At 42.0% G+C, this 27,625-nt stretch overlaps 1 protein-coding gene across 2 annotated transcripts in view; it reads right to left on the reverse strand.

Moving 5' to 3' along the window:
* The window catches only part of fam189a2 (family with sequence similarity 189 member A2), a 33,258-nt gene extending 6,056 nt beyond the window's left edge, over nucleotides 1-27,202 (reverse strand). The window contains exons 1-10 of one of the 2 annotated variants that reach the window (XM_060907025.1): nucleotides 26,720-27,202; nucleotides 25,126-25,182; nucleotides 22,118-22,228; nucleotides 18,712-18,828; nucleotides 18,474-18,581; nucleotides 18,210-18,340; nucleotides 12,370-12,502; nucleotides 12,120-12,198; nucleotides 1,222-1,359; nucleotides 293-603 (exon numbers count right to left, since the gene is read on the reverse strand). In XM_060907025.1, coding sequence (XP_060763008.1) covers nucleotides 293-603; nucleotides 1,222-1,359; nucleotides 12,120-12,198; nucleotides 12,370-12,502; nucleotides 18,210-18,340; nucleotides 18,474-18,581; nucleotides 18,712-18,828; nucleotides 22,118-22,228; nucleotides 25,126-25,182; nucleotides 26,720-27,013 — 1,479 coding nt within the window. In that variant the 5' untranslated portion in view covers nucleotides 27,014-27,202. Of the gene's footprint in view, nucleotides 1-292; nucleotides 607-1,221; nucleotides 1,360-12,119; nucleotides 12,199-12,369; nucleotides 12,503-18,209; nucleotides 18,341-18,473; nucleotides 18,582-18,711; nucleotides 18,829-22,117; nucleotides 22,229-25,125; nucleotides 25,183-26,719 lie in introns of both variants that reach the window. The other variant, XM_060907024.1, reaches the window with a different exon arrangement.
* Nucleotides 27,203-27,625: the final 423 nt, after the last annotated feature.

The raw sequence follows: 27,625 nt of genomic DNA on the forward strand, positions 1-27,625 counted from the left end.
AGCTCTATAGAGCTTTCTTCTTGAACTTTTCACTCCCCCGAACATTTTGTAATTAAAATTCAACTTAAGATTTGAGTTATTGAGTTCTTTTTGAGTTACTGATGTTTGGATTAAACCTATTCAATTCATGTGACCAGTCAAACAGGCTGGCTTGTGACAAAACTAACTCCTTGCTTATGCGTCACAGATCCTACTCTGAGAACCATGCTTACAGAGTATACGAAACAATCATATGTATAAGCGGTGATGGTATAATAACACGTGGAATGTTGTAATATGGTGTGTGTGTGACCTGCTGGATGAAGGTGGCACAGCGCACAGCCTCTTCCATATGTTCCTGATCGGAGCGCAGCACGCTCTTAATGCTATTGATGAGCTCTTGCACCTCTGGCATCAGGCTACACGGCGACTGCTGCTGCAGGAACTGTGCCACTAGCAGCTTAGTGTCCCTGTAGCTCTGATAATCCACCATGGAGGAGGGGCGTGGTCGGCGATGGCCCCTCCCCCGCCGCAGAGTGACGACCGGATGCTCTGGCTCAGGCCCCGACCCCACTGCTGTCCCAGGACCTACTTCTGTCTGCGTGGCTGCTTCACAGCTCATTACTGCTGAGGGAAATGTGAAATGAGGAATGAAGCACTGTGTAGGAAAAGGAATACTTTGTGATGCATAAATGGAAGATAAACTACACTTACAGTTCTCTGCTTCTCTCAGTCGAGTGAAACGTTTAATTTCTGTATCATGCTAATCATTTACATTCCTGATGTAGATAAGGATCAGGTTTACAAATTCCTGGAGGAAGAACAGTACCCATGGCGCAATGACATTTTGTGGGTTCTTTTTTCTTTATAATTTAAAGGCGTCTCTGTGATGAGGTTCAAAACCCCTGCAAATTGATCCACACCTCAGAGTTCCTGAAAATGGCAGCTCTATATTTAAAATCCTTCTAATGAAGCTGCTGACAGATATGGAGATGGTTCAGGATATACTGTGAGTGCTTTCTGTGTGTGTGTGAGAGAGAGAGAGAGAGAGAGATCAGGATCTGACACACACACTAAAGATAAATCAAGATGAAAATGGGTCCTAATCTTCTTTGCCAAAAAAAAACCTATCGCCCTTCAGGTTGTGTGTTCACAACTCAGCTGAAATCTCAACTTCCTCCAGAAAGAATGACGGAAAGTGGAAATTATACAGTGCATCACACTCTAACGTTGTTCATGTACCTTTAGCAGTCAGGTCCAGGAGAACAGGGTCACTGTTGGACCTGCGGTGCCGCTGTCTATGTGGCTTTCTGCTGCTCGAGGCAGTGATGGACTGTGAGGGCGGTGAGGATCTCAACGTGGCTGTCTGCATACACCTGTCTGAGTAACAACAAGCACCATCTCTAATTCATTAAATAATATTCATTCACAGCATAGTGTCCCAAATATTAAAAAAAAAAAAAGATTGGGACACTGTGAAACGTAAATAAAAACAGAATGCAATGACTTTCAAATACCTTTCTATCTATATTCAATTGAATACAATACAAAGAAGATATTTAATGGTCAAACTGATAAGCTTTATTGTTTTTTGTTTGTTTGTTTGTTTGTTTGTTTATTTAATATACACTCATTCTGAATTTGATGCTGACAACACGTTCCAAAAAAATTGCGACAGGGCCATGTTTACCACTGTGTTACAACACTCAGTAAGAGTTTGGAAAATGAGGACACTAATTGTTTACATTTTGAACATGAAATTCTTTCCCATTTTTGCTTGATATACCACTAAAGTTGCTCAACTGTCCGGGGTTTCCACAGTCATATTTTGCGCTTCATAATGTGCCACGCATTTTCAATGGGAGGCAGGCAGGCCAGTTTAGCACCTGCACTCTTTTACTATGAAGCCACATTGTCGTAACGTGTAGAATATGGTTTGGCATTGTCTTACTGGAACAAGCAGGATGGCATGCTTTTGGTCTGGATAGCAGCATACGTTTCTCCAAAATCTATATATATACACCTTTCAGCATTCATTACATTCACAGATGATGTGCAAGTTACCCATGCCATGGGCACTAACCCCCCCCCCCCCCCCCCCCCCATATCATCACAGATGCTGGCTTCTGAATGTTATGTTGGTAACAATTTGGATGGTCCTTTTCAACCTGGAGGATACAATGTCCATGATTTCAAAAAACAATTTGAAACGTGGACTCGTCAGACCACAGCACACTTTTCCACTTTGCGTCAATCCATCTTAGATGAGCTCAGGAACTCGGCAGCATTTCTCAATGTTGCTGATATTTGGCTTTCACTTTGCATGGTAGATGCAGCAATGAACTGTATTTACTGACAACAGTTTTTCGAAATATTCCTGAGCCCTTGTAATAATGTCCTTTATAGTTGTACAATCATCTTGGTTATTGATACAGTGCCACCTGAGAGATTGACGTTCATGGGCATTCAGTGTTAGTTTTCAACCTTGCCCCTTGCATGCACAGATTTCTCTGGATTCTCTGAATCTTTTGATGATGATATGGATCGTCGATGGTGAAATTCCTAAATTCCTTGCAAGTGTACATTGAGAAACGTTCTTCTTAAACTGTTGGACTATTTGCGAATGTAGTTTTTCACAAAGTGGTGAAGCTCATCTCATCCTTGCTTGTGAACGACTGAGCCTTTCCAATTACCAGCTAACTAATTGACCTGTAGAATGTTCCATACAGGTGTTTTTTTTTTTTTTTTTGAGCATTCCACAACTTTCCCAGTCTTTTGTTGCCCCTGTTCCAACGTTTTTGGAACCTGTTGCAGGCATCAAATTCAGAATGAGTGTAGAAAAAACAAAGTTTATCACTTTGAACTTTTAAATAGCTTGTCTTTGTATTGGATCCAATTGAATATAGGTTGAAAAGGATTTGCAAATTATTGCACTCTGTTTTTAAAGGAGAACTGAAGTCATTTTTAAACTTGCTTTATTTCTTAATTAACCTGTTATTCAATTACGTTTTCGGTTTTAGTAACCTTATATCGTGACTCGTATTGGTAACTAATTGCGATTAAATATTATACTTATCAACCTATTCGGTTTTTAGCCATGTTGAATTTAGTTCGTTTGGTCCATGGCAGGCGTCGCTTATCCGCGCGATCTTCATGAGACTTGTGCGAGACCTCGAAACGTGAAGTGTCAGCCAGGTGTCAGTGCCGCCATTTTGAAAACTGTTTTCCAAACGAAATATTGCACAAAAACAAGTTTAAATGACGATTACTGCCTACTTTTTTCAAACTTTCCTGATTGCTATCAAAACAAACAAAACTTCCGGCTTGATAACATCAGCATTCGAAAGAGGGCGCGCGCGTCTTTTGACAACATTGGCAGATGTTGGTCACTTTGATTTCTGCTGTACGTTTTACTTCCGTCCTACGATGTCCCGCACAGGTCTCAACAAATCTCGTTTACGGCCATTGGTTTGACATATGGACTGATATCTTGCATAGCATGTTTCAAACACTCATAACTTGCTATAGCAGAGACAAAATAGCGATCAAAAATACATTCCTATATTTAATAAAATGAGATAAATAGAATTTTGATGATAAAAAATGTTGCCTTCAGTTCCCCCTTAATTACGTTTTACACAGCGTCCCAATGTTTTTGGAATCGGGGTTGTATCTCAACCACAAATAAAGTTAAAGCATTTTAAAATCTGATTACTCCCAAAAGTGAACATCTTGACATCTGGTATCGGAATTAATTAGGATTATGTCCAGTTCATTATGTCATATAACAATATAAACAACTTATTCATTTCACTTTGTGAGGAAATCACACTTTGCTAGTAAGGTTTTAGACTCACTGTTTGTACTGGCTCCTTATGCATCATGATATTTACAGAAAGCCTAGTCCAGAGGAGAAAGTTAATAAAAATGTCCAAGCCATTTTGGGTAAATGTTTTTTTTCTTTTCTTCCAAAAGTAGAGGTGTCAAAGGATCAGGAATACATTCATGCTGCTTGATGTAATCCTAACACACTGTGGTTCCGCTCACCGTCTGGACCTGCCTGACTCGTTCTGAGGCTTTAACTCTGCTTGGAGATTTCTCCACATGTACATGGTCCCACATGGATATCCTAAACATTTGCACTTTCCAAAAACAGTTTATACCCAAATCTTATCTTTGCCTCAGTGGATAATCCTACATGGATACTGTAGACTTTCTGCTGTTGTAATCTTTTCAACATTCTTAGTACTGTTAAACTTTATATCATACAGTTGTAGAAGTGTAACGATTTATAATCCCACTACTCAGTGTCACCCAGAAGAGGATGTTTACTTTTGAGTCTGGTTCCTCTTAAGACTTCTTCTTAATGTCATTTTAGGGAGTTTTTTTTATACCCCTGCTCTGAAGGAAGCATATAGGGTGGATTTACAAACATTTCGTAACACTTTTCTCAGCAATTACAAATCACAACTGCTCGATATTTGGTACCGAGCGTCAGCTTGGGGTTCTATACCGTATATACCGTTTTCAGGTCTGTCGCACATCGACTTCCTGTTTACCGACTGAATGTATTTATGAAACATATAGCGTGGATTTACAAAATTTTTGTAACACTTTTCTCAGCAACTACAAATCACAACTGCTTGATATTTAGTACCGAGCTTCAGCTTGGGGTTCCTCATCTCATCTCATTATCTTTAGCCGCTTTATCGTGTTCTACAGAGTCGCAGGCAAGCTGGAGCCTATCCCAGCTGACTACGGGCGAAAGGCGGGGTACACCCTGGACAAGTCGCCAGGTCATCACAGGGCTGACACACAGACACAGACAACCATTCACATTCACACCTACAGTCAATTTAGAGTCACCAGTTAACCTAACCTGCATGTCTTTGGACTGTGGGGGAAACCGGAGCACCCGGAGGAAACCCACGCGGACACGGGGAGAACATGCAAACTCCGCACAGAAAGGCCCTCGCCGGCCATGGGGCTCGAACCCGGACCTTCTTGCTGTGAGGCGACAGCGCTAACCACTACACCCGTGTCGCCCAGCTTGGGGTTCTAGACCGTATATACCGTTTTCAGGTCTGTCGCACATCGACTTCCTGTTTACCAACTGAATGTATTTATGAAACATATAGGGTGGATTTTGATGCCATTTCAAAATGACAGTTTACCAGGATGCTATTTGAAATCCCTGGGGAGAGACACTGCTCTTTACTTCCTTGTTTCAGGGTTAATTATTTGTTGAAGTCAGCATTCATAATAAGTGTCCTATGCCTTCAATTGCTTACATTCTGATATAAGTGAAAGCGGAGGGATACGTAAGTGAGCAGTAGCTCACAGTTGATCTTGTTTTCCTTGCCAGTGTCATCTCTCGCTGTATCATTAGGGACCTAAATCTATATCTGGTTTTCTATCAAGCTGCTTTGTGACAATGTCTAAAAGTGGCATTTGAATATTTGAGAAGCCTAAACCTGGCTTATTATTCAGTAATGAATATGAATTATTTAATAACGACAATGAATCTAACAGGAAAGGTGTGTAGTTCTGAGAGTGAAGAATCTACATCTGGGTCTGCTGTTGTATCCTGGGAGCATTAAGGGTTAATAATAACAGGTTTAATAACCTTTACATACCGTACAGGGTAAACTTTCAGACAAATCATAATCCTATCCAAAATTTTACAGTGATTTTATAAATAGGTCACTGCTGCCTAGTCAAAACTAAACAGAGAAACATAAAGGCTTTGAGAGCTATACTGGAAGCAAAACATGTGCTTGTTCAAAAAAAGACTAATGCAGTTTCATGTTAATTCCTGTGGGATTTAGTAGGCCGTTTGTTCATTGGTCTGTACCACTGTATACATAAAACCAGAACATGGAGCTGGGAAGCTGATCCTGGTGACATAAAGAATCTGTGACATGACTGAGAGCTTATAGCACTGGCTTATTTTGAGAGCAGAGGAGCCACGCTGTTATAATAAGCAATCTTTGCCCAAGAGCACTATTACACGAACAGAGTTACACGATAGTGTTACACCCCAATCCTCAAAAATAGACTTTTTGCACTGAGGTAGTTTAATTAAAACCTTATTCAAGTACAAGTTACAGTTGCTGTTAGGGCCGCAAACAAAACAGTAGTTTGAGTAGTCACTCAATCTTGAGTAAGAATAAGAAAGTCCTCAAGTAGCATGTTACTCATCAGGATCATATCAAAACGTTCAAGTTAAAAAATCCACTTTAACAGGAACACATGTACAGCTGGGGGGCGGCACGGTGGTGTAGTGGTTAGCGCTGTCGCCTCACAGCAAGAAGGTCCGGGTTCGAGCCCTGTGGCCGGCGAGGGCCTTTCTGTGTGGAGTTTGCATGTTCTCCCCGTGACCGCATGGGTTTCTTCGGGTGCTCCGGTTTCCCCCACAGTCCAAAGACATGCAGGTTAGGTTAACTGGTGACTCTAAATTGACCGTAGGTGTGAATGTGAGTGTGAATGGTTGTCTGTGTCTATGTGTCGGCCCTGTGATGACCTGGCGACTTGTCCAGGGTGTACCCCGCCTTTCGCCTGTAGTCAGCTGGGATAGGCTCCAGCTTGCCTGTGACCCTGTAGGACAGGATAAAGCAGCTAGAGATAATGAGATGAGAGATGCTCATTTATGCAGTTATCCAGTCAGCAAATCATGTGGCAGCAGCATAATGCATAAAATCATGCAGATACAGGACAAGAGCTTCAGTTAACGTTCACATCAAACATCAGAATAGGGAAAACGCATGATCTTTAACTTTAATGTGGAATGGCTGTTGGTACCAGAGTTTACACAGAATGGGTGCCAAAAACGTCCAGAGAGCAAGAGTTTTGTGGGTGGAAACAGCTTATTGATAGGTTAGAGGAAAACAGCCAGAATGGTTCGCGCTGCCAGGATGGATAGAGTAACTCAACTAATCACTCTTTACAACTGTAGTGAGCAGAAAAGCATCTCAACATGCACAAGACATCGAACCTTGAAGTAGATGGGCTAGTAGTAGACCATATCAGGTTTCACTCCTGTCAGCCAAGAACAGGAATCAGAGGCTACCATGAGCACAGACTTGCACAAACTGGATAGTTGAAGATTACGGGGAAAAAAATCAGCTGGCCTTTTTTCAGTTTTCAATTATCTAGTTTCGGTGAGTCTGTGTCCATTATAGTCTCAGACTTTTGTGCTTGGCTGATGGGAGTGGAACCTGATGTGGTCTTCTGCTGTTGTAGCCCATATGCATTAAGGTTTGATGGTTTGTGTATTCTGAGAAGCTTCTGCTTGCCAGAGTGCTTACTTGAGTTATACACTTTCTGTGTAAATTCTAGAGTGTGTTGTGTGTGTAAATCCCAGGAGATCAGCAGTTTCTGAAATACTCAAAACAGACCATCTGACACCAACAATACCATAGTTAAAGTCACAGAAAAGACATAATTTATATATATATATATTCATCCTTTATCCATAGTCACTTATCCTGTGCAGGGTCACTGGCAAGCTGGAACCTATCCCAGCTGACTATGGGCAAGAGGCAGGGTACACCCTGGACAAGTCGCCAGATCATCACAGGGCTGACAAACAACCATTCACATCTACGGTCAATTTAGAGCCACCAATTAGCAGCTCTAAATTGTGGGGGAAACCAGAGCACCCAGAGGAAACCCACGCAGACAACATGCAAACTCCATACAGAAAGGCTCTCATCAGCCACTGGGCTTGAACCCAGGACCTTCTTGCTGTGAGGCGACAGTGCTAACCACTATACCACCGTGCCGCCCCTATACAGTGGTGCTTGAAAGTTTGTGAACCCTTTAGAATTTTCTATATTTCTGCATAAATATGACCGAAAACATCATCAGATTTTCACACAAGTCCTAAACGTAGATAAAGAGAACCCAGTTAAACAAATGAGACAAAATATTATACTTGGTCATTTATTTATTGAGGAAAATGATCCAATATTACATATCTGTGAGTGGCAAAAGTATGTGAACCTTTGCTTTCAGTATCTGGTGTGACCCCCTTCTCATCTCATCTCACTATCTCTAGCCGCTTTATCCTGTTCTACAGGGTCGCAGGCAAGCTGGAGCCTATCCCAGCTGACTACGGGCGAAAGGCGGGGTACACCCTGGACAAGTCGCCAGGTCATCACAGGGCTGACACATAGACACAGACAACCATTCACACTCACATTCACACCTACGGTCAATTTAGAGCCACCAGTTAACCTAATCTGCATGTCTTTGGACTGTGGGGGAAACCGGAGCACCCGGAGGAAACCCACACGGACACGGGGAGAACATGCAAACTCCACACAGAAAGACCCTCGCCGGCCACGGGGCTCGAACCCGGACCTTCTTGCTGTGAGGCGACAGCGCTAACCACTACACCACCGTGCCGCCGTGTGACCCCCTTGTGCAGCAATAACTGCAACTAAATGTTTCTGGAAAACTGTTGATCAGTCCTGCACACCAGCTTGGAGGAATTTTAGCCCATTCCTCTGTACAGAACAGCTTCAACTCTGGGATGTTGGTGGGTTTCCTCACATGAACTGTTCGCTTCAGGTCCTTCCACAACATTTGGATTGGATTAAGGTCAGGACTTTGACTTGGCCATTCCAAAACATTAACTTTATTCTTCTTTAACCATTCTTTGGTAGAATGACTTGTGTGCTTAGGGTCGTTGTCTTGCTGCATGACCCACCATCTCTTGAGATTCAGTTCATGGGCAGATGTCCTGACATTTTCCTTTAGAATTCGCTGGTATAATTCAGAATTCATTGTTCCATCAATGATAGCAAGCTGTCCTGGCCCAGATGCAGCAAAACAGGCCCAAACCATGATACTATCACCACCATGTTTCACAGATGGGATAAGGTTCTTATGCTAGAATGCAGTGTTTTCCTTTCTCCAAACATAACGCTTCTCATTTAAACCAAAAAGTTCTATTTTGGTCTCATCCCTCCACAAAACCTTTTTCCAATAGCTTGTCCATGTGACCTTTAGCTTGTTCTGGCTTGTCCACGTGACCTTTAGCACACTGCAGATGAGCAGCAATGTTCTTTTTGGAGAGTGGTGGCTTTCTCCTTGCAACCCTGCCATGCACACCATTGTTGTTCAGTGTTCTCCTGATGGTGGACTCATGAACATTAACATTAGCCAATGCGAGAGAGGCCTTCAGTTGCTTAGAAGTTACCTTGGGGTTCTTTGTGACCTCGCCGACTATTACACGCCTTGCTCTTGGAGTGATCTTTGTTGGTCGACCACTCCTGGGGAGGATAACAATGGTCTTGAATTTCCTCCATTTGTACACAATCTGTCTGACTGTGGATTGGTGGAGTCCAAACTCTTTAGAGATGGTTTGGTAACTTTTCCCAGCCTGATGAGCATCAACAACGCTTTTTCTGAGGTCCTGAGAAATCTCCTTTGTTCGTGCCATGATAGACTTCCACAAACATGTGTTATGAAGATCAGGCTTTGATAGATCCCTGTTCTTTAAATAAAACAGGGTGCCCACTCACACCTGATTGTCATCCCATTGATTGAAAACACCTGACTCTAATTTCACCTTCAAATTAACTGCTAATCCTAGAGGTTCACATACTTTTGCCACTCACAGATATGTAATATTGGATCATTTTCCTCAATAAATAAATGACCAAGTATAATATTTTTGTCTCATTTGTCTAACTGGGTTCTCTTTATCTGCTTTTAGGACTTGTGTGAAAATCTGATGATGTTTTAGGTCATATTTATGCAGACATATAGAAAATTCTAAAGGGTTCACAAACTTTCAAGCACCACTGTATATCATTAATAGCAGATCCTTTAAGTCTTGATAGTTGAGTTGGGGCCTCCATGGATCGGACTTGTTTGTCCAGCACATCACACAGATGCTCGATCAGATTGAGATCTGGGGAATTTGGAGGCCAAGTCAACACCATGAACTCTTTGTCATGTTCCTGAACAATGTTTGCACTGTGACAGGGCGCAACAATGGTTAGGTAGGTGGTACGTATAAACATAACATCCACATGAATGCCAGGACCCAAGGTTTCCCATGAGAGCATTGCCCAGAGCATCACACTGCATCTGCCAGCTTGTCTTCTTCCCATAGTGCATCCTGGTGCTATCTCTTCCCCAAGTAAGTGACACACATGCACCCGGCCGTCCACATGATGTAGAAGAAAATATGATTTTTCAGACCACTTACTTGTGTTGCTCCATGGTCCACTTTTGATATTCGTGCCCATTATAGGCGTTTCTGGCAGTGAACAGGGGTCAGCACAGGCACTCTCAGTGCTCTGTGGCTATGCAGCAACATATGCAGCAAGCTGCTATGGACTGAGTGTTTGGACACCTTTCTATCATAGCCAGCATTAACTTTTTTAGCAGTTTGTGCTACAGTAGCTCTTCTGTGTGATTGGACCAGATGGGGTAGCCTTCGCTCCCCACGCACATCAGTAACCCTGTTGCTAGTTTACCAGTCATTCTTCTTTGGACCACTTTTGGTAGGTACTAACCACTGCATACTAGAAACACCCCACAAGACCTGACATTTTAGAGATGCTCTGACCCAGTCATCTACCCATCAAAATTTGGCTCTTTTCAAAGTCACTCAAATCCTTACACTTGGCCATTTTTCCTGCTTCCAACACATCAACTTCAAGAACTGGTTGTTCTCTTGCTGCCTAATATATCCCACCCCTTGACAGGTGTCACTGTTAGGAGATAATCAATGTTTGATGATATCAGTGGCTGATCAGGGGGTGTGTGTGTGTTAACCACTTCTTATTAAACCACTTTAATAAGAACTTGTTCTTGATTCTAAGATTCCTGTTCTTGGCTGCAGGAGTGGAACCCAATGTGTTCTTCTGCTGTTGCATGCTGAGATGCTTTTCTGCTCACCACGGTTGTAAAGAGTTGCTATGAGTTACTACCGTATATCCTTCCTGGCAGCTCAAATCAATCTGTGCCGAGTTTCCCAAAAGCATCGTAGCACAAAGATCATCGTTAAATGGTAGTGCGAGCAGCACAATGAACACTCTCCCTGTGTCCAAAATCGCTCCCTACTCACTATATAGGGCACTATATGGGGGGGACGCCATTTTGTAGTGCTGTCCGAAACCTTAGTGAGGATTATTTACACCCTGTATAGTGCACTCAAAGTATCCCACAATGCATCACGAAAAGTAGTGTACAACCAATGGTCACTAACCAAATAATATATCCCATCATGCATTGCAGCCGCGCTGAAAGAAATCAAATTAAAAGTCTCAAATTTGATTTAATAAAAGGCAGCAGCAAAGAAGAAAGTATTCAGCCTTGATTTTTTTAAAAATGAAAGATGCCGGTACTTTGTATTGATTAATGTGGGAAATACACATGTAGTGATCACAAAAATACATGCATGTATTTATTATTTTGAAAACTCACCAGCCGACTGATCTGGCACGTTTTAATTGTGTGACAGTAATGATGTAAATACCAGCACGACGGACTAGTGTCCAAAAGCGTTTTTTCATTTTACCAATGAGCTCACTGTATAGTCCTCTATATAGTAATTCCCTATATAGGGAGTAGGGAGTAGTGAATGAGTGAGCGGTTTTGGACACAGGGCCTCTCCTAGTTAAGATGCTCTTAGCGTTAAGAGGCTTTTGGGAAACCCACCAGTGGCCATTTTCCTCTGACCTCTCTTATTAACAAGGCGTTTGTTTCCACCCACAGAACTGTTGCCCACTCACTTGATGTTTTTTGTTTATCGCACCATTCTGTGTAAACTCTCGAGACTGTTGTGTGTGAAACCCCCAGGAGATCAGCAGTTTCTGAAATACTCAAATAAACCAGTCCATCTGGCTCAAACCAACACCCATGCCACAGTGAAAGAAAGTCACACTTTGAGATCACAATTTTTCCTATTCTGATGTTTGAAGTGAATGTTAACTGAAGCTCTTAATTTATATCTGCATGATTTTACGCATTGTGCTGCTGTCGAGGGATCGGCTGATTAGAGAACTGCATAAAACAGCAGGTGGATGGGTGTTCCTAATAAAGTGGCTGGTGAACGTATACAACAACTTGACTTTTTTCTGACACTAGTAACATACGGTGTTGTAATGGGTGTTGCTTACCATCGCTAGCTGTGTCCGTCTCAGAGCAGTGAGACACCCCCTCGGTCAGTTCTGTCACTTGAACCTCAGAGTCCTGTGCCTAAAAATATGTATACGTGTATATATATGAGAGAGAGAGTGAGTCAGTCAGTGGGCTTGACTTCTCCTGCCAACATAAACTGCAGCAGCTTCTGCAAGATCAGCTAGAATTAATCATAAAAGCAAAGTACACAGTCTGCCTACTAATCCCATCATATGTAGCAATTTTTACCTGTGATGGCTCAACCTGCCCTGTTGCCACAGTTTCATAGGGTGGAGGAGGGTCGAGGGGACAGAAAACCTCCACGCCTTTAATCCTCGCCCCGTATATGTGAGGCAGTGGAATTACACTGTCACCAAACATCCTGGAGGAACAGACAGATTCGGGCTTCAAAAACCTCTGGCAGCAGCTGCAGAAAGCAATTCCTGGGGTTCATCGGCAGATTCTACATCTGCCTTGGGAAACTGGTCCATCTCACGCTTCAAGGATTTACTACGCTCTCTCGATCTGTTCCACAGCTTGAAATGTTTTAGGAAGTTTCTCTTAGATATTTTGTTGGAGAAACCTCCCACACAGTTTGTGTGTGTGTGTGTGTGTGTGTGTGTGTGTGTGTGTGTGTGTGTGTGTGTGTGAGAGACGGATAAGGTATGAGAGGAGGAAGACAAGTGCAGCGTGTCTATGCTTTTGATCTGCAGGAGTACATTTAATACTTATGCAAGAATTTCTATAATTTCAGTATATAATATATACAGTAACGTGCAAATGTTTGCATATCCTCAGAACAAAGAATTTGAATTTTACAGCAAGAAAATTCTTCTGTCAGGTTTCAAAGATCCTTTCACAATTCCTTCATTCTATCCAGGTAAAAAAAAACAAACAAATATTGCTTAATAAGATCAGATATTAGTAGCTTTATATTTTTTCTTTTTTCTTTGGTACATACATTTTAAAATAAACACACTTGTTTTCTTTTTTCATCCAGAAACCATATAGGGTACAAACTTTTGCATTGTACTTCATCGTATAAATAAATGAAATTACTGTTTAGATTCAATCCTGCTTCAACTCCTGCTTCAGGACACACAGTACCTACACAAGATCAGCATCCCATGCTTTCTCATTGCACACACCTTCTCATTGTGTCTCATTTGCTGGTTTTTTTTTTTTCTCCATTGGGTTGGGTTTTGGGTCTACATGCCTGCATTGTTTAGCATGGTGTTTAAGCCTGAAGGCTGTATGGACTTAGATTGTTGCATTCATGAGAAAGTCTGTCTGGCTAAAATATTAAAAGTAGACGGCCTTTCAATTTCATAAAACCGGTGAAATTCCGTTCCCTCTGAAATTTGGTCATTGTGATATATGTTTATTTCTGTAATATCTAAAAAACAAACCCAGGCCATTCTGTGGCCGGGAAGTTATTTAATCTGAGGTGATTCCCGAGCAAATAATGTGCATGAAATCGCTCGCTTCACACAGTCAAGCAGACAGAGGAAGTCTGTGTGCGCATGCGCATGTCGTCGTCTTCTTCTTTTCTTGGGTTTTACGGCAGCTGGCATCCACAGTGTTGCATTACTGCCATCTACAGGTTTACCTTAGACCGTGCACTGACAGTAACATCATTCTGTCGCTAAACGAACAGCTGATCACACCGAGGTGCTCGCTGACCGCCGATATTTATTAGTTTGGTCCAGCGTTTCCTTTCCTTCGCAAGATAACATCTTTTCTTCTCACTTTCCGTTACTGTAGTCGGTCTTTCACGTTTCATTCTCACACTCACATCCTCCGTTTTTCTCTTCTGTTTCAAATTTGTATCCCACAATGCCTTGTGCGAACGGGGAAAGCCCACCACGTGATGCATGACGTGGTATCTTGAATTGTGTCACAGTGAAGCAAGAAATAATAGTGGAGAATTTAGAGACACGTGGCCCTAAATTCATTAATTGTTCTATTTTAAAAAAAACTAATAAAATTGGAAGTCTGTGATTCCAATTCAGTAGCTTTCAGTCCACTAAACAAAAATAATTGGGTGTCAGGGAAAATTCTTTTTATGACCTAAACCTGAAAAATCTGAAAGTCAGTCTACCTTTAATGACTCAAATTTTCTTCTAACGTTCTTCTTCTTCATCTTCTAGCCCTACAAAAGCTGCAGAATGTGTGGTGGCCCAGGAAAACCCTTCACATTAGTGCTGGGTGTCATGTCATGACCAAACATTTTTAGCAGGATATTTTTTAAGGCAGTTTCACAGTATGTCACCTTTTTGTTTGCATGACTGGTCCTTTATATACAGTGGTGCTTGAAAGTTTGTGAACCCTTTAGAATTTTCTATATTTCTGCATAAATATGACCTAAAACATCATCAGATATTCACACAAGTCCTAAAAGTAGATAAAGAGAACCCAGTTAAACAAACGAGACAAAAATATTCTATTTGGTCATTTATTTATTGAGGAAAATGATCCAATCTTCCATATCTGTGAGTGGCAAAAGTATGTGAACCTTTGCTTTCAGTATCTGGTGTGACCCCCTTGTGCAGCAATAACTGCAACTAAACGTTTGCGGTAGCTGTTGATCAGTCCTGCACACAGGCTTGGAGGAATTTTAGCCCATTCCTCCGTACAGAACAGCTTCAACTCTGGGATGTTGGTGGGTTTCCTCACATGAACTGCTCAATTCAAGGCCTTCCACAACATTTCCATTGGATTAAGGTCAGGACTTTGACTTGGCCATTCCAAACATTAACTTTATTCTTCTTTAACCATTCTTTGGTAGAACGACTTGTGTGCTTAGGGTCGTTGTCTTGCTGCATGACCCACCTTCTCTTGAGATTCAGTTCATGGACAGATGTCCTGACATTTTCCTTTAGAATTCGCTGGTAGAATTCAGAATTCATTGTTCCATCAATGATGGCAAGCCATCCTGGCCCAGATGCAGCAAAACAGGCCCAAACCATGATACTACCACCACCATGTTTCACAGATGGGATAAGGTTCTTATGCTAGAATGCAGTGTTTTTCCTTTCTCCAAACATAACGCTTCTCATTTAAACCAAAAAGTTCTATTTTGGTCTCATCCGTCCACAAAACATTTTTCCAATAGCCTTCTGGCTTGTCCACGTGATCTTTAGCAAACTGCAGATGAGCAGCAATGTTCTTTTTGGAGAGCAGTGGCTTTCTCCTTGCAACCCTGCTATGCACACCATTGTTGTTCAGTGTTCTCCTGATGGTGGACTCATGAACATTAGCATTAGCCAATGTGAGAGAGGCCTTCAGTTGCTTAGAAGTTACCTTGGGGTCCTTTGTGACCTCGCCGACTATTACACGCCTTGCTCTTGGAGTGATCTTTAATGGTCGATCACTCCTGGGGAGGGTAACAATGGTCTTGAATTTCCTCCATTTGTACACAATCTGTCTGACTGTGGATTGGTGGAGTCCAAACTCTTTAGAGATGGTTTTGTAACCTTTTCCAGCCTGATGAGCATCAACAACGCTTTTTCTGAGGTCCTCAGAAATCTCCTTTGTTCGTGCCATGTTACATTTCCACAAACGTGTTGTGAAGATCAGACTTTGATAGATCCCTGTTCTTTAAATAAAACAGGGTGCCCACTCACACCTGATTGTCAGCCCATTGATTGAAAACACCTGACTCTAATTTCACCTTCAAATTAACTGCTAATCCTAGAGGTTCACATACTTTTGCCACTCACAGACATGTAATATTGGATCATTTTCCTCAATAAATAAATGACCAAGTACAATATTTTTGTTTCATTTGTTTAACTGGGTTCTCTTTATCTACTTTTAGGACTTGTGTGAAAATCTGATGATGTTTTAGGTCACATTTATGCAGAAATATAGAAAATTCTAAAGGGTTCACAAACTTTCAAGCACCACTGTAGGTTTGTGGCTTATTCCACTATCAGAAGAACATATGAACATTTTAATTTCATTATACATAAGTAAGGAATTGTTTACTATCGGGTTTGCTTGGCCCCACAAAATGATACAATATATAAAAGAATCAATAAGCTGCAACGTAGTAAAAACAGAATTTAAAAAAAAGGCAGTCACAGAAAAATGAGGATGGTTTGTGTGACAGGAAAAGATACAGAGGACAGGAGGAGATCCACTGTGGCAATCCCTAACGGGAAAAGCCAGAAGAAGAAGAAGGTCCAGAAGAAGAAGATCAAGATGAAGATCCAGTAGAAGAAGATCCAGAAACAAAATCCTTTTTTGATGAAGTGCCTGGATGAAGCATTCCCCAGTGTGTTGCCAGTGCTTTTCAACCAGAGAACAAGAGTGCTCTGAGAGCACAATATCCCCCGCTGGCAACCACGCCATAACTCTGGCAAAATGCGACTGAATTGAACGAAATTGCAATATGCGTATTACTGACATATCACAAGGAATTCTGTCAAGTTTCATGAAATTCCTCCAAAAATTGTAAGAGGAGTTGATTTCAGAAGGTGAGCACCCTTCCCGGGACGGACGGACGGACGGACATCGCCACAACATAATCCCCCTTCGAGCCTTTCGGCCAGCGGGGGATAAAAATTGTGAGGGAAGTTGATTTCAGAAAGCAAGCACACCTTGATGAAATTGCCAAAGTACAAGTTTGTTAATAATCAAGGGCATAACTCTGGTAAAATTTGCCCAAATTAAGCGAAATTTCAATATGCGTATAACTGTCATATACGGTAACAAAGCCTTTTGCCAAGTTTGGTGAAATTCCTCCACAAATTGTGAGAGGAGTTGATTTCAGAAGAACGTACACCCTCATGAAATTGTCAAAGTACACGTTATTTAATCAAGGGTCAAAACTCTGGGAAAATTTTCGCAAACGAAATTTAATCACAATATGCGTATTACCGTCATATAACAAGGCCTTTTGCCAAACTTCGAGAAATTCGTCCAAAAATTGTGAGAGGAGTTGATGTCAGAAGGCAAACGCACCTTCATGAAATTGTGAAAGTACAAGGTTGTTAATCAAGGGCCACAACTCTGGTAAAATGAGAACAAATTGAATAAAAACGACATAATCCCCCTTTGGGCCTTTCGGCCAGCGGGGGATAAAAATGGTACCTACTGCCATCTGGCAAGGCACGCTGCAATACAGATGTGAATAGGGAAGTCAAACTCTCATGGTTACCAGAGGACTAGCCCCCCACTGTAACCGTAGCTGTATAGGCGAGAGGCTGAGGGCTATGGAAACGGAGATCGGCACTGCACCCATGTGCCTCAAAAGAACTGGTTAGTATTGGGATAGGAGACTGCCTGGGAAGACCAGATCCTGGCATGGAAGGGACTTTGACTTGACATTAATAGCATTTAGCAGACGCTCTTATCCAGAGCAACATACAATGCTTCCAGAGCAACCTGGGGGTTAGGTGCCTTGCTCAAGGGCACTTCAGCCATTTCTGCTGGTATAGGGAATCAAACTGGCAATCTTTTGGTCCAAAAGTCACTTCTCTAACCATTAAGCCATGTCTTCCATGGTTTCTGTTTGTGTGTTAGTGTTGGCAAGTTGGTTCAAATTCCCAGGTCCATACGAAAAGCTGCTCACGGACCCACTGACTGCTCTCAGTTTGACAACGCTATGTGAAGGTCCCTTTACAGCTTATAAACTAATAAACGTAATAGGAAAATGCAAGTTTCTGGACAAGTCTTTGGAGGACACTGAATTTTGGTTAGTCGCTCAATTAATTCTCTTGATACAGTGGTCCACAGAAGTTATTGCAAACTAAGACTCTTTAGTTTTTCAATCTTACACTCAATATATAGTAAATCTAAGTTAAAAGTGTCTCATTAATGTAATCTGTTACATCTCAAAGTGGTGTTGAGGTCTTAAAATATATTGAAAATGTCTTAAAAACATCTTAAAATCCACTGAATTCCTGCACGTGTCCTGTAAATATACATTTTTCTGCTCCTTACAACCAGTAATGTACTGTTTTCTACTTTTAGAAGCTCAAATCTGGATATGAAACTTATCATGACCTCATGGCTCCATCAAAATCAACTGGACCTAAAAGACATCAAGCTGATTAGGGAGTGAGATCCTGCTGGTCTGTCACCTGCGAGCCAGCCGTGGCGTGTAGGAGTAGAAGGTGGAAAAGTAGGAAGGAGGTGGTGCGGGTGGAACAAAGTCATCAGGATCAGGAATGTGTGGCTGCTCTTCTTCCTCTACAATGTTTCGTGGCTCTTCCTGCCAGGAATGAACACATTTTCATCGATAACAGCACTTTCTCAAGAGGCCTGAACAATGGCCAAGGTGCCTGATGAACTGAGGAATCATAAAAAATAAACAAACGAATCACTTTATCTGTATGGACTCTTACCATGCAGGGCCGTCTGGTGGAGAAGATCTGCAGGTACCTGAGTGCCGCTGCAATCAGACACACTACTGTGGTCAGGGCGTTCAATGAGCAGAGCGCAAACAGAACTTTCTGGAATAAAGTATATACTGCAGTTAAATTCCACACAGGAAATTTCAACTTTCTATGAATTACAGTAATGCGCTGTCCCTAATGAGGAGCACAGCAGTAATGTAGTGTTATTAATGATAGACCCCCGAACCTTGAGCAGCACTCTCATTGTGGCACATGAGTGTCCTGCATAAATCTTTATCACCTCCTCGTCTTGACACTTGCTGAGGCTCTCGGCACAGCAGTTACAGACATCACTATTCCCATCCTGCAATTCATGTGACATTCACACACACCATTAGCATTTCATCTATAATCTGCTACCTGCTAATATCCTGTATCTTTCAACGTTCAATGTAATAATCTAAATAGTTTGATTTAAATAATAAGTCATCAATAAAACGTTCATTCATTTATCTTTAGTAACCACTGGTCAGGGCCATACTGGATCCGGAGCCTATCTTCAGAACACTGGGTGCGAGGCAGTAATTCACCCTAGATGTAATGCCAGTCCACTGCAGGGCACCACGTATACACACATTCTAATATGTATTCATACATTGGGCAATTTACCCTAGGCATTCTACCAATGGGCATGTTTTTGGAAGCGGGAGGAAATCAAAGAACCCAGAGGAAACCCATGCAGATGTGAGGGGAACATTGTAAAAAAAAAAAAAATACGTACATGTATGTGCCAAGACTTTTTACATTTTGACACTATGATCAAATTAAAGGAAAAGTCAGTGGCTCGGTGATGTTATGGGGGTCTTTTTGATCACTGGAAGTTATTCTGACTGATCACTTTTATCCTACAATGAAACATTTCTGTCCTGATCTGGATGACCACACCCCTATCCACAGGGCATGATGGCTCATTGAATTATACAATGAGTATGAAAATGATGGCACACACTATGGCCTTCACAGTCACCAGATCTTCTTAACAGTGTTGTAGTCGAGTCACTAAACCTCGAGTCCGAGTCATTAAAGAAAATTCAGAGTCGAGTCCAAGAACAAGACTCCAACCGCACCATTTGACGGTGACTGTTTCAGCACCATTAACATTAGTTTGTTCCTGAACACGACGTGTGAACAGGTGAATGTGCTTCTCTTTGTCAGGGAGTGTGAAGTATTCTGTTAGAGATGGTTGGAAGACGGATGTAAGTGCAGAAGGTGTGTTTATTAATATAAGTGAAGACAGGTAAACAATCCAGAACGGCAGGCAAAATCGTAAAACCGTGAAACAGGCAATACTGTAGGTCGAGCGAAGCACAAACAGGCTATTGGAGACTCCGCAGAATCAAAGATGAGAAACAGGAAATCAAACAATGAAATAAGGCTTGGTAATGTGTCAGCAATGCAACTCAATACTTCGCAAAGTAAGTGTGTTTTCACAGTTTTTATATAGGCGCGCTGATTGCGCCTTAATCCTATGCAGGTGCGAGTCGTTTACAGCGCACGCGTGACAGTCCGCTTGGCGCGTGTGCTGTCCGGAGTGCGCCCAAGAGTCTATCTGATGCACATGCCAAGGCGCACAGGTGTCTTACACGAAATTAGTATAAAATTAATGTAGATATAAATATCTTATGCCATATTATTATGGTATGTTACAAAAAATAAAGAAAAAAAATCAGAGTCCTTGTTTCCAATTTATGAGTCCGAATGCAGTTAATGCACGAGTCCAAGTCAAGCCACGAGTCCTTAAAATTAGGGCACAAGTCGGACTCCAGTACTATAAGCCTGCTTCTTAACCCAACTGAACAACTCCGAGATATTGTGGACTGACATGGTAGCCAGGTCTCTCACCACCATTATCAAAACGTGTACTGAGAGAACATCTTTTGGAAGAACGGTGTTCATCTCTCCAGTACATTTCCAGAGATTTGTCGAATCTGTGCCAAGGTGCACTGAAGCTCTTCTGGTGCCATGTGAAAGCCACTTTACTAATGTGATGGGGATTTTTCCTTTAATTTGTCACTGATCTGTATGTACATCAAAATCAAAGTCCTTCCCACGCCATGTGGCGGCGCCAATCTCCGTTTCCCTCGGCCTCTCGCCTATTACACAGCTAGGGTTACAGCGGAGGGCTAGTCCTCTGGTAACCACGAGAGTTTGACTCCCCACTTGCATCTGTATTGTAGCGTGCCTTGCCAGATGGTACCATTTTTATAATGGTCTTTGGTATGACCCAACCGTGAGTAGAACTCACAATCTCCCGATCAAGAAGCAGACATGCTAACCACTAGGCCACTAGCCGGGTCTGTATGTACATAGTAATTGGTAATTAGTTTACCATCATTAACACATCCTGGACCTAAGTAAAAAGTATTACAATAAAATATCCATTGTTTGAAAATGATTATATACACTCACCGGCCACTTTAATAGGACCTTGTTCATGATTCTAAGATTCCTGTTCTTGGCTACAGGACTGGAACCCAATGTGATCTTGTGCTACTGCATGCTGAGATGCTTTTTCTGCTCACCACGGTTGTAAAGAGTTGCTATGAGTTGCAATATCCTTCTTGACAAAAAACTAATCTGGCCATTTTCCTCTGACCTCTCTTATTAACAAGGCGTTTGTTTCCACCCACAGAACCGTCGCCCACTCACTCAATGTTTTTTGTTTTTCGCACCATTCTGTGTAAACTCTCGAGACTGTTGTGTGTGAAACCCCCAGGAGATCAGCAGTTTCTGAAATACTCAAATAAACCAGTCCATCTGGCTCAAACCAACACCCATGTCACACTTTGAGATCACAATTTTTCCTGTTCTGATGTTTGAAGTGAACATGAACTGAAGCTCTTGATCTGTATCTTCATGATTGTGCTGCTGTCAAGGGATTGGCTGATTAGAGAACTGCAGGTGGATGGGTGTTTCTAATAAAGTGGCTGGTGAGTGTATATACAGAGAGATGAGAGAGAGGCCTTTGATGAAAGATAACGTTACAGTATTCCTCTAGTGCAGGTTGCACAACGTAAGGAAGAGAGTAGAACAGAGCTACTGCACCAGGACAATAGAGTCTCATTGAAAAGGACACAGCAACCCAGTTAAAATTCAGACCTCAGGCACTGAAAATGTCCGAAACCAAACACATGTGCACAGAGCACCTGATTCAGAAACAGATGGCAAGGCCAGGAGTCTTCTTTACTCGAGAGAGGGGAGGGGGGTGTTGCTGTAGCCCAAAGCTATAAAAGCTCGGTTTCAGGAAGAAGCAGATAGAAATTCACACTCTATTTTGGGGCTTGGGTTCTGTTATGGTTCAGTTATTCTACTCCATTTGCTCTGACCCATTTGAATCTCCGAGCATGAATATAAAAGAATGTCATATTTTTGAAATTACGAAATTCTACTTGACATTTCTGTCATTTTCAGTTATTAATCCATAAATAACTCGCTAAAGTCAATAAGTAGAACTTGTATCTCATTTAACTGTATTTTTTATACTTGTAAACAATATGTTGATGTGAATATTCTCGTTAAAAAAAACATCCTTTTTGTCCAGAAAAAAAGCATGGCTCAGCGGATGGGATTATGATAAAGGTCTCAGCTCTCACCAGCTGACAGTGGATGGTGCTGGACACCAGCTGAGCCCCCTGACAGCAGAGGATAAAGCCTGCCAGGTTCAGCAGGATACACACCATGGACAGCAACACGAACAGATTCACCTAACACACAGAGAAAGACAAAGAGAGATAGACAAAAGAGGGAAACATAGATATCAATAAGCATTACCACTGATAGCCACTATGGCTTTGTTTACACATTGAGGCAAATCTACATGACAAATGTCCAAATCTAATTCATCTGATCGCACTGTAATTACATTACTTTATCCACGTTGGTTGTTAGAGGAATGACGCAGATGTGCCTTCCTGCGTTGTTGTTGCTGTCACAAGTTTCTGAGGTCAAGACAGGCCACTCCAAATGATGACAACACACAGGAAATCCGATCTGACTGGTCAAACTTTAACACATGTCCAGACATTTCCGTTGGATTTGAAACCTATGTGGCAATTTTGTTTCCCATTTCTTTCTTTTCAGGCAGGAAAATTCTTACTGTTTTTATTTTCCATGACAAAGTATCAGATTTAAGCCAAACAAATTTGATAACCTGTTGACAACATAGGTTTTAAAATGTATTGCATTTTCTAACAAGAAACCAAAGCAGATATAAAAAACAAAATATTAAAATGACTGCCTTGAACTCTTATAACCAAATATTTTTTTCATATCTTTCTACATCGACTGCATTTTATACAAGAATACATTGCGTAAAGCTATATTTAACAGTTATTCCATGAAATCGAGTCGTACATGAGCTGATGGCCGACGAGGCGCATAGCACCGAGTCGGCTATAAGCCGTGTATGACGAGATTGAGTGGAATAACTGTTTTATTATATCCACATTCACTGGATTTTGAGAAACAGAGCATTTTTATTTTTGCAAATTCGGTAAATAAAAACTTTGTACAAAACGTCCGACAAAATCATTTTTGCTTAGAATGTACCGTAAACAAACTGGCGAAATGACAGTAGCAATTTGTGAAAAATGCAATAATAATAATTCTTGAAAAATAAAAAAGATACGTTCTCACCATCAAATACTTTTATTCCATATTCTGTTGGGTTTTTTTATTTTTATTTTTGGGGTTTTGTTTTTTAGTAGAGTTTTTATTTCGTCCTCGGGTGGTTCAGCAACACACTCCGCCATGTTCTTCTTCTTCTTCTTTAGGGTTTTTTAGCGGTTGGCAAACCAACTTAAAGGTGCATTATTGCCACTGACTGGGCTGGAGTGTGGAACAGGCAATATTGGGGGGAAAAAACCTATATCCTTTTAGTTATTTCTGTTTCTTTTAAATACTTGATAACAAGTGATATATCTGACTTGATGCATGCCGCCATTTTGTTTTTCTCTACTCACGGTATATGAGCTGATATCCTAGTAGTAGAGTAGCCAATCAGAGCACGCGATTGCTCATATCCAGTGAATGTGGATAGAATAGTTTCAGTTATATGAGCAAAATCTGATATGTAATCAAAAGTAATATAAAGCATGTGACCTCCTAACAGTGTTCATTTTTTATGTCTTACTGCTTTGAGTAAAAAAAAACAACAACAACAACCTGGTTTAAGCATGTATTAATTCACTGGTGGTGCATTTGGTTAGCACTATCACCTCATAGTAAGAAGGTTCTAGGTTTGAGCCCAGTGGCTGACGAGGGCCTTTGACTTTTGGACACTGCTATAATAAAAATAAAGCTGCTCTCCTGCAGCTTACACAAAATAAAAGTGTTGCATTAATACATAGCTTCTGTGGAGCCTATATGAAAACAAAAGAACTGAAAAATAAAACTAATACAACTGTCAGACTATTACATGGACCAAACATCATGGCAAGTATTCTGATTATTTGTGGTGAATAACATAATGAAAGCCTTTATGGTAGTGTTCATCTGAAGAGCTCCAGATCAAATGATTCCCAAACACTGTGACGATGGAATTGGCCAGAAAAGGCTTTTTTTTTATCAACAGTCAAGTTACTCATGAATGAAAAAGGAATTATGTTTAAAACCTGCCGTTAACCTTTACTGCCCTCAAAATTCCCTGCTGGCAAAAATGCCAACGCGCATACGCACACGGCCTGAAACAGAATTTAATCCCATACATAGCGACATGAAGAGACAAATTAACCTGCTTATGGAAAGATTAATGTTTGAACTGAAGGCTTGCTAGCATTAATCACATGATTGAATGAGGTTAAACAAGGATTTTCTGTCGCTGATGCCTAACTATGAGGGCATTCTTAAAGTTTACAAACTAAATCTATGACATAGACACACTGTGTCTCAAATAACGTGTTATGATCTAATACTTAAAATTAAAACTATATAGACAGTACTAATGTAAAACGTTAATAAAATAAGGAACATACTACAGTTAAGAGGATCCTACATTAGGGGTTCATTCAATTTAACAGTCCTTAAGGGAAGTGACATTAAAAATGCTTGCAATTTAAACAATGCCAGGCTGATGCTAGATAGTGAACTTGACCAGCATGCGTCTTTTTCATTTTAACGCAGCATCACTGATAGCAAATTGTGTTTCGTCTGTTATCAGTTCCTGTTGTGCTTGATGGAACAAATAAATGTTTATTGCATTATTTCATTTGTTCAGAAAATGTGTTTCATCCGTTTTTATTTTGTATAGTTTATTCTTTTTTCCCAGTGTGAACACAGGCAATTAGTTACAGATACTCAAACGTAATAGACAATATTATACAAGTGTCTAATTTGCTACTAAAGCAATATGCTTCAACTGGTTTAATTGATGTTATCTTTCGTTAGCAGTGTTTGAAAGCAAATATCTGTTCACTGGTGCTGGGCTGATTTTTTTTTAAACCGTAAAACTGCAAGAGCCCATAAACCACTCTGTACTTCTGCAGAATATAAACTTTATTTGAAACACTGATCAGCGAAGGTGTAATTCCCTAATAAGTTTACACCAGTGGATATCCACCTGAAAGACAAAAGCATTAAGAAAGTAGGATCTCTAGCAACCTACCAACAAGAGCATGGGCCGCTTCCATGTGGTGAGGCCGATAATCCCCGACAGGATAACCTGTGGAGAACAAAATCAGCTGCATTCAGTGCACAGCCAGATTAACAACGCCATGTCTCATGTTCATTAAAGATGGTGTTAAATCTGTGCCTCAGTAGGATGACGTTAAGAAGTGCTGTTGTACACACTCATTCAGATAGCGTTGTAGACTCACACTAGACTCAGTTCTCATCTCAAGGTCTTTTTTTTTAAATACTGGAGCTTTGAGTACCACTTCCTGTTTTGCATTTGTGTGTATCTGCCAGGATGGCATTTCTCAATTATTGTCCGGCAAAGCATGTAGTGTAGTGGTTAGCACTGTTGCCTCACAGCAAGAAGGTCCTGGGTTCGAGCCCAGCAGCTGGCGACGGCCTTTCTGTGTGGAGTTTGCATGTTCTACCCGTGTCTGCTCCGGTTTCCCCCAAAGACATTAAGGTTAGGCTAATTGGTGGCTCTAAATTGAGCATGAATGGTTGTTTGTCTCTATGTGTCAGCCGTGCGATAACCTGGTGACTCGTCCAGAGTGTACCCTGCCTCTCACCCATAGTCAGCTGGGATAGGTTCCAGCTTGCTTGCGACCCTGTAGAACAGGATAAATGGCTACAGATAGTGGATGGATATCCAGCAAAGCAGAAAGAATTTTATAGTTTAGTACAAAATACCTCGGCGGCACGGTGGTGTAGTGGTTAGCGCTGTTGCCTCACAGCAAGAAGGTCCTGGGTTCGAGCCCCGTGGTCGGCGAGGGCCTTTCTGTGTGGAGTTTGCATGTTCTCCCTGTGTCCGCGTGGGTTTCCTCCGGGTGCTCCGGTTTCCCCCACAGTCCAAAGACATGCAGGTTAGGTTAACTGGTGGCTCTAAATTGACCGTAGGTGTGAATGTGAGTGTGAATGGTTGTCTGTGTCTATGTGTCAGCCCTGTGATGACCTGGCGACTTGTCCAGGGTGTACCCCGCCTTTCGCCCGTAGTCAGCTGGGGTAGGCTCCAGCTTGCCTGCGACCCTGTAGAAGGATAAAGCAGCTAGAGATAATGAGATGAGATGAGACAAAATACCTCAACAAAGTGAAACAGTTTGAAGTGCATATCGTGAACACTTTCCTGCCCTGACAGGATTATAACCACTGCCTTGTTTTTGATGCACTGCCCAGTGTTCCCACATTCAGCATCCTGAGAAGACGTGAACATGTTCTTGTGTTTTCCTCATGTCCATATAGGTATATATGAGCAGTATGAGCAGTTCTGGTGTTCACTGGATGTTTTTGATGTGACAGAATGCTGGGAGCCTTTTTTTAACCACCGCTCCATATCTGCCTGCAGTCTTCTGGGCCCTTCTCCAATATACCCCAAGGAAATACAAGTTTTAGTTTCACTATATGAAACAAACTAATAGTTTGAAAAAAACAAACACACACATTTTTTAGTAACTCTAGTTACTGAAATCTATATAAGCGACCTGCAGAACCAGAACACTTTACCCCTATTTCACACCACAATGTTATGGCGAATAAAAATTAGTGCACCCCTGAATACTGAGAAAGAAACAGGCCTGGAGGACACTCACTGATGATCCTGCCCAAAACGGGCAGGAATTGCGGACAGGAGGCGAGTTGCTGAGGGAGAGCGCTCCGAACGAGAGCGCCACCATAGAGCAGCCGAGCACCAGCTGGAGCAGCCCGAGAGAGAGCAGCGGGCGCGCGGGCAGCAGCGGCGGCACCAACCGCGACTCCGATCCTCGCATCCGCCACGGAACTGCGGCCATACAGCGGCTCCTCCGGGACGGATCTGCGAACTGAGGGGCGAGAGAAGCCCCGGTTAAACGACAGCACGATCCAGGCAAGACTACCGGGAGAGACATGAGAAACACGCCTGCAAGAAAAACACACAAAACATAAACGGTGAATAAACGCGGAGCGACGAGCGACGTTCCGTCATTTTATTTCCGTTCCAGCCCAGAGTCCGCTCGCTCCTGCTCCCATATTCCTCTCGGTCCAAGCGGAGTTCTTTACAGTTTAAAATAGCCACTCGCTGTGACCGGGTGCTCGGATTGCGTTTCACATTTTTGGGCACTGGGACAAGAAAGGCGGAGGAGAGGAGAGGAGAGGAGGGCCCACAAGCCTGCACTCCATCACTGTGAAATGATGAGCTGTGGGTGTGCCCATTTTTTTTTTAAACATGATGTACAATGGGTGGCACGGTGGTGTAGTGGTTCGCACTGTCGCCTCATAGCAAGAAGGTCTGGGTTCGAGCCCCGTGGCCGGCGAGGGCCTTTCTGTGCAGAGTTTGCATGTTCTCCCCGTGTCCGCGTGGGTTTCCTCCACAGTCCAAAGACATGCAGGTTAGGTTAACTGGTGACTCTAAATTGACCGTAGGTGTGAATGTGAGTGTGAATGGTTGTCTGTGTCTATGTGTCAGCCCTGTGATGACCTGGCGACTTGTCCAGGGTGTACCCCGCCTTTCACCCGTAGTC

The sequence above is a fragment of the Neoarius graeffei genome, chromosome 24 (assembly GCF_027579695.1).
Source record: "Neoarius graeffei isolate fNeoGra1 chromosome 24, fNeoGra1.pri, whole genome shotgun sequence".
In the NCBI taxonomy this organism is placed as follows: domain Eukaryota; kingdom Metazoa; phylum Chordata; class Actinopteri; order Siluriformes; family Ariidae; genus Neoarius; species Neoarius graeffei.